This window comes from Medicago sativa, chromosome 5 (genome assembly GCF_051527215.1).
Source record: "Medicago sativa cultivar Bolivia chromosome 5, Bolivia_mono, whole genome shotgun sequence".
Classification (NCBI taxonomy): domain Eukaryota; kingdom Viridiplantae; phylum Streptophyta; class Magnoliopsida; order Fabales; family Fabaceae; genus Medicago; species Medicago sativa.
Genome location: NC_140753.1, coordinates 7,998,133 through 8,012,249, shown reverse-complemented (window position 1 = coordinate 8,012,249; position 14,117 = coordinate 7,998,133). Strand labels below are relative to the sequence as shown.

The 14,117-nt window shown below is 33.0% G+C and overlaps 1 protein-coding gene across 3 annotated transcripts; it reads left to right on the top strand.

Moving 5' to 3' along the window:
- The first annotated feature begins 5,844 nt into the window (after positions 1-5,844).
- On the top strand, positions 5,845-13,425 carry LOC146919671 (casein kinase II subunit alpha-2-like). 3 transcript variants are annotated; one of them, XR_015011577.1, is made up of 10 exons: positions 5,845-6,195; positions 6,289-6,418; positions 7,845-8,039; positions 9,758-9,915; positions 10,832-10,922; positions 11,105-11,170; positions 12,064-12,145; positions 12,463-12,526; positions 12,612-12,680; positions 13,039-13,425. XR_015011577.1 is itself a non-coding variant. In XM_085713104.1 (10 exons), the coding sequence occupies exons 1-10, from the start codon at positions 5,879-5,881 to the stop codon at positions 13,096-13,098; spliced, it is 1,236 nt and encodes a 411-aa protein (XP_085569230.1). In that variant the 5' UTR covers positions 5,845-5,878; the 3' UTR covers positions 13,099-13,425. The 3 variants fall into 3 exon arrangements, 1 of the variants encoding a protein (XP_085569230.1); XR_015011578.1 differs by having other exon boundaries at positions 12,064-12,221; XM_085713104.1 differs by having other exon boundaries at positions 11,105-11,174.
- Positions 13,426-14,117: the final 692 nt, after the last annotated feature.

Genomic DNA, 14,117 nt, shown 5'->3' with positions numbered 1-14,117 from the left:
TAGGCCTATTGAGGATAATAAAGTTCACTTATTAACGACCATACCCAATGTGATCACGTGATGAATGTATCTTTGACCCATGCTGACTAACCTTTCCAACTCAAATTTCAAACTATACTGCCTAATGCCCACGTGGTCTGTGGAATTTGTGCAGCACTTTTTCCTAAAAAAAGAAAAAAAAAAAAAACACTCTGCAACACTTTAATTGAGTGTGTGTTTGGTTCGGCGGTGGGAGGAATTGATTTTAATAGAATTGAGTTTGAGAGAATTGATTTTGATTAAAAGTGAGTTTGATGTAAATTAATTTATGTTTGAATACACGTGTACAAAAATGATTCTTATGAATGGAAGTTGTTTGGATACTTTGGATTAAAATTGTTTTTGGATGTCTAATTACCAAAATGGGTTTTGATTGTGTAAATAAATTTTAACTACAGTAGTAAAAAAATTCTAAATAATCAACCAAAAACACCCCAACTCAACCCAATAGTAAAATAAAATCATTAATAAAAAAAATCATCAATTAAAATCATCTCCATATCGTGTGTCCCTGTTCCCAGAAGCTTCAATCCATTTCTACCATTTTGATCTCCTTTTCCCATCTCTCAATACTCTTCTACACTTCTCCTTCTCTCACATATCAACATTCTTATCTTATTTTACCATTTTTCTCCAGCTTAAAAGGAAATAAACAAAGTTATATAGGTTTGGGTTTCACAGAGAAATGACAACATGCATCTAGTTTAAGTGGTGGATCTGGGCTTCACAAAGTTGCCGCCAATTCTTTTTATGAAATACAATCGGAAAACAACCTATTTCTCCCCCCCTCTTCTACATGTTCTTTCCTTTTCTTTTTGAACCACAAAATTTGGAGTCCATTCTTTTATCATCCCTAACATGTAAATGTCATTGTAGTAAGCAAAAAAGAAAATTTGCAGCAAGAAGAAGAGAGTGAATGTGATCCTATACAAGCCTCAGCAAGCCAACAACGCTGACCAGTGACCAAGTATTTATTATTTATTTTTTTGTCTTTCGAAGCCCAATATTACGAAGGGGTAAAATAGAGATGTTGTTGGTGACGTGTGATGCTAAAACGAGAATCGATTCTCTGAAAATTGAAAAGCTAGGAATTCTAGCTTTAGCTAGACGCACGTTTTTGGGCAAGAAGTGCGATTGCGGCGAAAGCAGACTTGAGATCCAAACACCTCTGAATCGCGTTTGACAGAGCAGAAACGTGCTTTTGGTGTTGCCACCGCTTAACCAAACAAGCACTGAGTAAATTTTATTTGAGTCTCATCATTTTTTATATGAAATTCATTTTCAATGTATAGCATCTATATACACTAGGGTCGGACCATGGGATGTGCAAAGAGCTCAATGTACGAGCCTCAGAAAAAAAATTATAGGCCAGTAGTACTATTAAGTACTACCCCAGTAAAAAATATTCCTTATTCTCTTTCTCTCTGATACCACGCGTTCCATCACCATCGCTCCATCGACCTTTCATTTTCTTCTTCCCCGGTTTGATTTTCTTTTCCTCTTCTGTTGTCTTGTTTTAGGTCTATTAGAATTGGGTCATCTTGCTTTTGGTGTTAGGTGGATGGTTTTTAGGGAGGGTGGTTTGAGGTTCCTCATATATATGGTAGTGATTTTCACCTTTGGGTGTATCGCATATATACGACACCTTGTATTTATCTTTTAAAATTTTTAAATAGAACATTGTTCTTTTAAAAAAAAAAGGCTTAATACATCCCCAGGTCCCTTAACTTATTTTTTCTTCTCACTTCAGTCCCTTAACTATTAAACGTTTCAATTTGGTCCTTTATCTTCGTTTTTTTCATCGATTTGGTCCAATTTTATTAATTTTAAATCCCTAAAAAAGAAGACCGTTGGATCAAGCAAGTTCATCATATCTTACCGTGTACCACCAACACCTAAGTATCTGAAATTTAATTTTTAAAAATAATATAAATCCATTTATATTAATTTAAAAATAAAAAAATCTAAAAAATTGTAAAATTAATTTTCAAAAATAAAAAAATTCTAAAAAATTTGAAAAAATTGGAAAATTAATTTTCAAAAATAAAAAAAATTCTAAAAAATCCATTTTCTCATTTTCAAAAAAAAAAAAAAAAAAAAACTCTTTTTGTCTCTCACGTTTTTCTTTCTTCATCATCCTGCTTCCTCTTCTTCACCATTTTCTTCATACATCTTCATCAATCAATCATACCCAGGAAAAAGAAAATCATAATCATTTAAAAGAATTCAATCTCCATACATAATATTTCGTAGATCCAAACACAACATTAGTGTAGAAAAACCCATAAACATTTCAGGCTTTCATCTTCCCCAAACCCTCATTAATCCATTTATGTCAGAGAACTAATTGCCACAAATTGAAAGAATTGTTTCCTACTGCAACCCTCAATTCTTGTTCACTAAAGATTGTTGTTCAAACTCAATCCACACTCTCCCCCAAATCGGATAATCCTTCCTCTGCGTTCACTTTGCTCTCTCTCTCCGTGTTGCTGAAATCAGAAAACCCCTCTGCGTTGTTAATTTTCGTTTTCCTCTGCGTTCACTTCTTCTTTCACACACTTTTCCGGCACGGTGGAGGTGAACTCCGGTGCGGTGGTCGCCAACAAAACTGCTTAAGCCGCAAAATAAATATAGGGGTTTTGATGAGGATTTTAAGAGGAAGAAGATGATGATTAGTTTTTCCGATGGCAGCTCGCGGTGGCCGAAAACAAGAGAGAAGGTGATGATTGGGGTTTTTGAAATTTCACAGATCTAGAAAATAAATGGGTGGTTTTTGAAGAGGACGAAGAGAGGAATTTAATGGTGGTTTTGGTTTGGTCATACGACCTCGGATGGCAGCTCTACAGCCTCTGGAAGGGGTAGCACAGTGGCTACAATGGTGGAGAGAAAGAAAACTTCTCTCTATGGTGGTTTTGGTTATGTTTCACGGGAGAGAGAGGAGTAAAAGAAGGAAATAAAGAGGAACGTGGTGGTGGTGTTTCTTTTTTGACAAATTTTTTAGAATTTTTTATTTTTTAAAATTAATTTTGCAATTTTTTAGATTTTTTAGAATTTTTTTATTTTTGAAAATTAATTTTCCAATTTTTTAGAATTTTTTTTATTTTGAAAATTAATTTTACAATTTTTTAGATATTTTATTTCTAAATTAATATAAATGGATTTATATTATTTTTAAAAATTAAATTTCAGATACTTAGGTGTTGGTGGTACACGGTAAGATATGATGAACTTGCTTGATCCAACGGTCTTCTTTTTTAGGGATTTAAAATTAATAAAATTGGACCAAATCGATGAAGAAAACGAAGATAAAGGACCAAATTGAAACGTTTAATAGTTAAGGGACTGAAGTGAGAAGAAAAAATAAGTTAAGGGACCTGGGGATGTATTAAGCCAAAAAAAAAATACGTTTTTATTTAATTACAGACCTCTTTTCAATTACAGAACCGAGTCTCCGAATTCGTAGGAACATCCTTGATATACATTTCGAATACAGCAGTGCTATATACAGCGATACATGCACCCACGAAGTGATCACAAAAAAAATGGACCAAGAAGAAGATGTTACTGGGCGGAATACATGGAGGTTTGCGAAAATCATGGTAATCAATTCATGATTATCCAATTGAAATATGCCAGTTCTGTTCTCGAGATGAATTTGCGAGTAGTTTTTGCGTTAAGTAGCATTAGTGTTTCGAATAATATTTGCGTAATATTGTGGTATCAATGTCATGTGACATTGACCAACTATAATATGCCAAGTGTCATCCTTTACTTAAAAATAATAATAAAAAACAAAAAATTCTTATGAAAGATAGAGAAGAAAACTATTTGTCATATTGTGGTTGATCAATGTCGCGTGACATTAACAAACAATGTCGCACAAGTGTTGTCCATAGATTTCATCTAATAAAAGAGTGAATGTTAGAGAAAATATTCACAACACTGCTCTTCGAAAAATATTAGAGGCCAAGAGTCTACACATGATGACTTAGTCTGAGTTCTATGTGACTTAAAAGAGTGGAGTGTGAGAGTGTTATAAGATAAAATTAAAAATACGGCTAAATCGTGAAACTAGACTGGGACGAGAAAGGAAGCCCAAACCCGATCCATGTTTTAATTGAGTCCACCTCGTGTCCTTTATTTTTGTTCCCGTTTATTTTCTTTATTGGGTCGAACTCGATCCTTTGCGTGCAATACTGGGTTGAGTTTTGTTCACCATTACTAGAGGTGTTTGGATTAAGTAGCTTGCTTAACTGATTACATAAAAATTTATCACCGCTTTTGGTACTCGTTTTTAAGTCAATTCATATATATCATTTGAAATTTGAATTTTTTGTTGCGGTTATTTTTAGAATATTACAAGAACACCTTCCAAAAAAAAAAAATTAGAATTTCTGCAACAAAACATAATTTAAATACGAAGCTTTGTGTTTTCAAAATTTAAAAATTTATATTTAATTCATGTTTTTTTTAAATATTCTAATTTCTTTTGGTAGATAATTTAAAATTTTCTAAATATTTTTTTAAAAATTCATTAATTTTTTTGAAAGATACAAATGGGTTGACTTAAAAACATTAATCAAATGTGTGGACGGAAAACCTTTGGGTTAAAAAATTGATTTTTTTGGAGACTAAAACGAAAAAAGTTAGAATATTTAACCATTTTTTTTAGGGAAATACTTAACCATTTTTATCGGGTAATACTTATTTTGTTTCTTGTATGTGTAACGAGTAATCACAATAGTCCACCAATACATCACAGTTTTAAAATATTTAACTCACTTGAGTTGGCCTAGTGGTATTGGCTTGAGACACGGGAGTGTGCTTGTTCTCAAGGTATCAAGTTCCATTCTCTCTAGTGCAAATTTAGGTTGACTAATTTATTTTCTTCAAAAAAATAAAAAATAATGCACCATGTTAGTCAAAATAGTGTTTTAGGTTAAAATATTTTGTTACTACTTATACAAGTCTTTCAATATATTTATTTATTCTTATATCAGTCTCCATAACTACTTATTTACTATCATAATAGTCACTATATAAACAAGTTATTATCAATATTGATGGCTTTTTTTTGGTAGTGTTTGATTTTTTTTTTGGTAGTGATCAATATTGATGGACTACTCTATCGTGTATAATTTTTGCCAATGAAATAATTTGATTATTTTAAAATTTGAATAAATTATTTTTGTTTAAAGAGTTAAATAAGTTTTTTGTCTCTATAAATATAATGAATTTTGATTTTAATCCCTAAAGAATTAAGTTGAATGTTTTCATCCTCACAAAAAAATTTAATTTGTTTTTGGTCCTAGTTGACCACTTTATATTTATGTGAATGTCAAGATTATAATTTTTTTATGTTCAAATTGTATGCATGTTATGCCCGTTTATTATGTTTAACATTTATATATTTATATTATATTGAAAAAATGTCAAAATTATATCAATTAGAGACCAAAAATAAAACAATTTTTTTTATAAGGATGAAAACATCTCATTTTATTTTTTAGAGTTAAAAACGAAAATTTAATATATTTAGAGGTAGGAAAAACTTATTTAACCCTTATTTAAATTTTCAATAAATTATTGTGATTACTCTTTTACCAATTTGACTATTACCTTTTTTTGTGGTGGTCAAGTTCAGACCTTCATATATATGCATTGTTGATACCAATTGAGTTAACCTATTGTTTTTTTTTTTTTTTTTATGACTTCACCAAACCGTTTTAATACAAAATTAAATTAAATTACTTTTTACAAATTTCTACGCGGTGTAAGAAAATGGTTTGGGTTTCAAAAAAGAGCAAATTGCGAAACTTAATTCTGCATTTGCGTTTTGATGGCCATTAGGCCATTCCAATCCACACTATCGCTCCAACGATTCTTCTCTCTTTTCCGAACTCATCATTCAATTTCCTCCTCCGCCACCAATTTTCCACCACCCTTTTCCGTTCTCCGTCGCTTCGCAACTTCGTTCTCACAACCTCGCCGCCCCCAATATCCTCCTCCGCCGCCGCGGCCCGACACTCTGGCTCAACGAATCGGAAAATCCATTCGCCGCCCCGGCGCTTCCTCTAAGGCCAGAATTTACGCTGATGTCAATGTTGTTCGACCTAAGGAATATTGGGATTATGAATCCCTCGCTGTTCAGTGGGGGTAACAATTCTCAATTCAATTCAATCCAATTCACACCGTTAATCATTTTATTTTTTTAAAAATGTAATTTTTTTTTTTTTTGAATTGTTATAGGGAACAAGATGATTACCAGGTTTTGAAGAAGGTTGGAAGAGGGAAATATAGTGAAGTGTTTGAGGGTGTTCACTGTGGGAATGATGAAAAATGTATCATCAAGATACTCAAACCTGTCAGGAAGAAGAAGGTGCAATTTTGAATTCTGGGTCGTTTGGATTGACTTATTTAAGCTTCTAAAGATAAGCATTTTTAAGACTATGGTCCTGTTTGGATTGACTAATTTTTGAGCTCATGCGAAATAGCTTACGGAAATAAACAAGTTTTTTATGTATTCTTCATAAGCTCGTCAAGTTAGTTTATGGAAAAACGCAGCTTATGAAGATACAATTTTCGTTAGTGAGAATTTATGAATTTACATAAAAGCTTATTCATTTCCATAAGCTATTTTTCACGAGCTCAAAAATAAGCCAATCCTTCCGGACCCTATGTTAAAATTTATGAAAATAGCTTATGACATGTTTTTAGACAGTTGTCAGCTTGTTTTTATAACCTCTTCAAGATAGGTAATGAAAAGAACTTTTTTTTTTTGAAGGAAATGAAAAGAACTTATAGCTTATACTAAAACAATTTAATTTTGTTTTTTATTATAGAAATAACTTATACATAAGCGCTTCATGATAAACATTTATTATATAAGCTGCAAATTAAGTTGTTTATCCAAACACGGCCATGATTGTTGCTTTTCAATAGTGTTCCATGAATGAATTATTGTGTACTTGTGTTTAATTCTTGTATGTAATGTAGCCGCTAAAATCATTCATGGAAGGATGTGTATGAGTTTATATGGAATCATTAGTCATATCAATGCGGCAAGTAGCTAAAAGAAATAAGACAGAACAGTTTTTCAATTTCTAGTTTAGCAGTTCTCTATGGATAGTATGCTCAATTGTACTTTGGTAGCTTGGTCTTTGCATGAACTTCAATCCATTTATCACTTATTTTTAATTGATTTTATGTATAGTTTTTACTAGATGAAGTCATAATTTTAAGAGTTTAACATACATGCATTTTAATTGTAAACTATTTTGACACTGACAACCAACGAAGGTTGATATTTTGCCACATCATCCCGCTTTTATAAATTTAATTAAAATAGATTAAATGAAGTAAGCAGCGAGTCTGTATTGGTTGTCGGTGTAAAATAGATTTGCCAGTGACAATACATACCCCTTTAACTCTAGTTTTAGCTAAAGCATAGGTTTCTTTTAGTTTTCCTTGGCACTAAAGGTGTTTAAAATTTAAATTATGCACCTTCATTCTTCCTGCAACTAACACACAACACATGCCAATCTGTTGCATACAGTATGTTGGGAAGTAAATTTTATTTTAGTGTTTCAGTTTTTCTGTTATTTTGGAACTTACCTTATATTTTTGGTTCGGATGTGAGTGGTCATGGTTCTTGAGAGTAATTAGCTACTCCATCATTTATTTCACTGTTTATACAGTATGATTTGATTTAAAGCCTGGAGATTTGTGTGCGTGTCTTTCCTGTCCTCTGGCTATATTATTTGTATGTACTAAACTCTTAAACATGTTCTTGATTCTAAATGCAGATAAAGAGGGAGATCAAGATATTGCAAAATCTCTGCGGAGGACCCAATATTGTAAAGTTGCTTGACATTGTTAGGGACCAGCAATCAAAAACCCCAAGCCTTGTATTTGAATGTGTTAATAACACCGATTTTAAAGTGCTCTATCCTACATTGTCTGACTATGATATACGATATTATATCTATGAACTTCTAAAGGTAAGTTTTTGTGCTTTCTTGTTTATCAAAGAGCAAAGCAACATCTATAATTCAATTTTGTTTATAATTCAATTTTGTTGTCATTATTTGTTTGGCACATTACTGGACAGTAGACAGGAGATAAGCTAAATGCTTCATAGTCATAACAAGTTTAATTTTTATATGTTCGAAGAGATAAATTAGAAAGTGTTTGAGCCATTTGCTGGTATATAGCTTTGATAAAGAAGCTTCGGTATTAATTGTAGATGGAATACTGTTAAGGACCTAGTCAAGAGAAATGGAAAGTTGATACAAATGTTCAAACTAAAGTAACCATTTCATTGAGTGACTGAGAATAGGAGAAAGATAACAAGGGTTTTTCATTTTACAACCAAGCCACCACTCTGTTTTTTGCAATTAACAAATCTGAATGCTCCCTCTACCCTTGTATCACCCATTATTATGTAATTAATTCTTCCCAAGTTTCTCTAACTAACTAGCCGATTGTTTTAACTGTTCCTAACTATCTTATATCTTAACAATACCATGTTGGTCAATGTCTTGGTTTTTGAAGTCTTAAGGGTGTTAGTTGTAGAACTTAATTTTTCTCCATAGGTGCTCTTGTCACTTGTGACGATGAAATCTGTAATAATATATCACCTTGTTATTATTTTACGATTTGAGTTTAGAGCCAGTTCCTTTCTTCCCTTGAAATCATTTCAGTTTAGGCTTCGTATTAGGATTGTTTGCATGCAAAAGCAAAAGCTTTTCTATTCCTTCATATGTCTGTGGTATAATGTGGCTAGCTTTCTATGCTAATGGCTCTGATCGTGATTCTTCAATTTAAATGTTTTTTTTAAATGTCTAATGCACTTTTGAATTGATGTTAATTTTGGTGTTTCACATTCTTGTTTTGATACTTAATATGCATGCATTGCTTTCACATCTGTCGAAATTTACTCCCGCCGGTCCTATTTATAAAAAACATTTGACTTTTTTTGATACATTGCATAAATGATGTATTTGGTATATATTCTAGACAAGATACATCAATTACTCAATGAATCTAAAAAGTCAAATTTTTCTTATAAATAGGACCGGAGGGAGTAATTTCTAATTTCCCTGGTCCATGGCCATGTCAACATGACATCTGTTGTCAGATACCGTGCCCTCTGTTTCATCTTCTTAAGAAAATGACTAGTTTATGTTGAATTTAATAGTAAAATAGTGTGTATGGTCTAAGATGTCCATATCAATCAAAGTGGTTGAAACTTGAAAGTAGTAGTGGTATTGTTAGGCAGACTATTTAATGAAATGAGAGCATTGTTGAAAAAAGTTAATAAATGTTGTCTTGGTATTCTAAAGTGACAAATAATTTGAGACAAAAATATTACAAATGAGGCACTGTAATGAGACAGAGGTAGTAATTGTAAAGTCTCGACTTGAAACACTACTAGCACATTACAAGATATGCTTGCAAATTACAATGTATCTGCATCTATCCATGTATGTCTGCTTTTGCGTCCTGCAAATTTTCTTATTGATATATTTAGCTATACATTCTCACATGATCTGATTGGGCCATATATTTTTTTTTAATTTTTTTTTTTGAGGAAATGTATTATCATATGTTGTCAGGTTTGTGAGATATAGTTGTATCGGTTTCTTCTTTTCAGGCATTCCTTTTTTTTTGTGTGGCTTTTAACATGGAAGAGTTATTTCTGAATCTTCTTTTACAGGCATTGGATTATTGCCACTCACAAGGAATCATGCATCGGGATGTAAAACCACATAATGTTATGATCGATCATGCGCAGCGTAAGCTTTGCCTGATAGACTGGGGACTTGCAGAGTTTTATCATCCCGGGCAAGAGTATAATGTCCGCGTTGCCTCAAGGTTCGTTATGTTTCTTTTGTTGCCTTTTCCAATGTCTTAAAGTGGTAGAAAAACTTCCTCTGGTCATATCCAGTAGATGAAGAAATTGATGAGCTGGAAAACATTTATGCAGGCCCAAAATTATAGGGGAGTTGGGTTGTGTAAATCACTGCTTTAGTTGGTAATTTCTGAATACACTCTCATTACTTCATCAATATTTTGATGGAATCAGGTTAGAGAGAAAATATGGTTTACACACATAAAGAGGTTGGATCCTGATAGAAACTGGGAAACTGAAATGAAAAGTGTTATTGACTGATAAGGGATAAGCTTGAAGCTCTTTACAATGGAAGAAAAGGGCAACAAAAAACAATAAATGACACCAGAGTTGCAAGAACTCCTATACCAGAGCAGTATACTATTGCTCCTAAACCAGAGTTTCTCTCCTTACTGACTCAACCACTTTCTTGAGTGACTCTAAACTTTCCTCCCTTTTCTTTTATAACAGAACATCCCTCCTAAAAATAAGGAGAATGTTAACTACCTCTTATTCCCTCAGCTTCTGCAACCTTCTAGAAGCTGTGTGTGTATGAGTCGGGCCCAATGATTGGGTCATCACATGTATTGGACCCTGGTGTCCTATCAGATCCCAATTCAGAAATCATTGCAGTTCACTCAGCCCTTGAAAATTATTTCTCAAGGATATTCACATATTTCTTTGACGTACTTAATGGCAATCATTTTAAATTTTGAGAGGATATTTGGGTTGGATATATCATGTTGGGAGGATTTTCCTCACAGATTTTCTTTCTTCTTGCATTGGTCCACTTTTGAGCTGTGTACAATAATCTTTAAGATGCTTCTCATTACCGAATCTTTATTATGAAGTTTCCTTGAAAAAACTATTATTTGACTCCACTTTATGCATTGTTTGTAGATATTTCAAAGGTCCTGAGCTACTTATTGATCTTCAAGACTATGATTACTCACTAGATTTATGGTCTCTCGGTTGTATGTTTGCTGGAATGGTAAGGGGTCTACTTTATTATAATGTAATTTGTTTTGTATCATTTAGGGTATAGGCATGGTTATCTCAATTTTCAGAGATGATCCTTTACTTTCACCAATGCATGTCATTGATGTCTTCCTAAAATAGATATAATAGGGTACAGTTTTCTGTTGTGCTTATCTGCTGTTTGTGTTTCTACAGATATTCCGGAAGGAGCCATTCTTTTATGGACAAGATAACTATGATCAACTAGTAAAAATAGCCAAGGTTAGTGAAGATTGTGAACCAGATATGTAGTTTGAGCTAGATTTATTGGGTTATTTACTTTTTTGGGTGATAATTTATTTATCAGTGCTTTTGCTTTGGGCCTGGCATCTACCAGTAACCTATTTCACAATTGGGATTTTTTTCTATGAGAAATGCTGTTTACAGCAAATATTTTTTTCAAGAAAACATCACGACCGCTATTTCTTTTATTGTGTCAATTCTCATGTATGGTAAGTGGGACCCTTATTTTTGTTTTATTTTTTTGCTACCGCGGTAGTTTTTGGTTCGTGAGGAATTCGCGTGAGAACTCTCGCTATATATAGCATTGGCCTTTTTTTATTATATAAAATTGGGGAAGGGTGGAATTATTATTAACTAAAGTGGCAGTGATATCCATTTACCAACCGCCTCCAAGGGGATTTGAACTTTGTCCCTTGAAGTTACAAGACCAAACTCAGACCGCTGAGCTGACACCTCATGAAATGTGATCTTGCAAGTGTTATTTATTTACATGTACGCTGTATGGCTTCCCCTTCCCTATTTTTAGACATTTATCTTCTACGTTAGGTGTTATCAAGTTTGTACCTCTTACTGGTTTTGTGATTTGGTCTTTGTACTGAAATGAAATTTCTCATTCTTGGCCTTTGAGAATGTCTTTTTTTTGTGTCCAATTTCTGTTTCCAACTTGATCCCATGCTTTTTTATACCAATCATGCAGAACACTTAAATGTATTTTTATTAATAATAATTAGTTTTGCCAGCAAACTCAATCTGAATTCTGAAATTGATTTTGAACTGCAAAGGAGGTTTTCTCAGTTCTTACTATTATGCACATGGAAAGATAGAAACTGAAAATTTTGGATTGATCAACTGTTTTATCCCTGCTGTAACAGGTAGTGGAACAGATGAATTACGTGCGTATCAGGACAAGTATCACATAGAGTTGGACCCACGTTATGCAGTGCTTATTGGGAGGTTAATTTCCATCTTTTACCAATGATGTATATTGGTTCTGTTCCTCTGAATTGGGCAATTCACTTTAGAGGAAAAAGTGAGGAGTTATAGCCATTGATTTGAAAATCAGTAGTTGAAATTTAAACAGTGTCATAAATTCATAATTTGTTATTAGTTTACATGAATATAATCACAATTTCTACTGTTAAATTTTCTTACCTCTTAAAGTGATCCCCCACTTTAAAAGGTCAAGTCTTCTGTGTATATGTTGCATTTTCTCACTAACCATTATTTTTCTAGAAGTGTTAAACTAAAAAAGTGTTCTGATATTGTGGCAGGCATGACCGGAAGCCATGGACAAAGTTCATTAATATGGATAACCGACACTTGGCTGTTCCTGAGGTAGCATGTGTTCTTATTATTTCCGTTCTAGAATACCCATATGTTCATTGCTTCTCATTTTAAATTTATCCCCCCTTTTCTGAAGGCTATTGACTTTCTGGACAAGTTACTACAGTATGATCACCAAGAACGGCTCACTGCAAAAGAAGCTATGGTAAGAAGCCAAATCTTTTGTCATCTTAACATTTTCATCGTTGAAATAGGATCAGTCATCAGTGACACATAGATTTTTGGAATCCAGGCTTCTAATATGATTTGTATCTAGCCATTAATTCATCTGATCCGCCATCAATTAATTTTGCCATGTTTGGATTTTCTTCCCCCTTTGGGCTTTGTGGATAAAATCATGTTGGGAATTTATTACAAAATCCTATTTGGACTTTCTCAGTTTCTATTTCACTGACTGATGTAGTAACTGGCTAACTGCTACCCGGTCCATCCTGCACACAATTATTTGACAAAATGAACTTGTTTCCTGTAACGTTGTTTTAACAAATATTCAATGCTTGCAGGCCCACCCCTACTTCAATCCAGTGAGAAATGCAGAAAGCAGTAAAACTCGCACACATTGAGTTGTTGATGCCTCGTTTGAGATATCTTGCTTGCTTTTGGTCAGGGTCCGAGAATTTTCAAATATGGTGGAGCTTGATTTTAAGAGATTCTGCCCTCGAGCTTCATCGGAACCCCCATCTCCCGTTTTGGGCAAAATCCAGGTCTCGGTGATTCCATTTTGTTGTGTGCTTCAAATTTGTGAATGCATTAATTCCATTTCAGTGAAGTTTATACACTAGTGTTTGCTGTAACTGGTCAAATTTGTGAGTTCCTTATTCTTTTGTAGTCTTGAAGAAAATGGAAACAGTTGAGTTTAATTAGTACAAAATATTTCATTTTTTTTACAAGTTCTCATTACCTTTCCAATATCCTATTTGAAATAGTGTACCTATAGGCGTCTAAACTGGTAATATATTTAATATAATAATTATTGCAAGGCTTTAGAAAGCTCATTTCAATACAAAGACATCACAAGTAACCGACCCCAAGCTTCAGCTATCAACTAGCTTATCAGCTTATTTTTACCAAACACACCCAATGTAACCCGGGGCATGCAACACAAAATCATGAAAAGCTTCACCCTCCCATATTTTTTTTTTTGGTCAAGTAGCCTAGTGGCTAGAGCTCACACATTTAAATGTGGAGAAGTGGGGTGTCTGAGGTTCGAACTTCGGCCCCTGCATATAATATGCAATATCCCTACCAACTGAGATAAACTCACGGGTCACCCTTTTAATAATGAAAAGAACATAAACTATATACACTTTATTTATGATTAAATAAAAAGTATCAGAAACAAAAATTACCTAATTTTAGAAAAATGTTACAATAAGTTGTTATAACTTATAACTTGCAGATTAAATAAATGTTAAATTTTTTGGGGTGTGTTAAAAAATTTAAATGATATAAAAAAATAATTATAATTGGAACTGATCAAATTATATAGATCACGATAAATGATATTACAAAATATCAGTTAAATAAAATTTGATCAGTAGTTGCATCTTAATCGGTACTCTGACTGTTTAAATTTTATTAG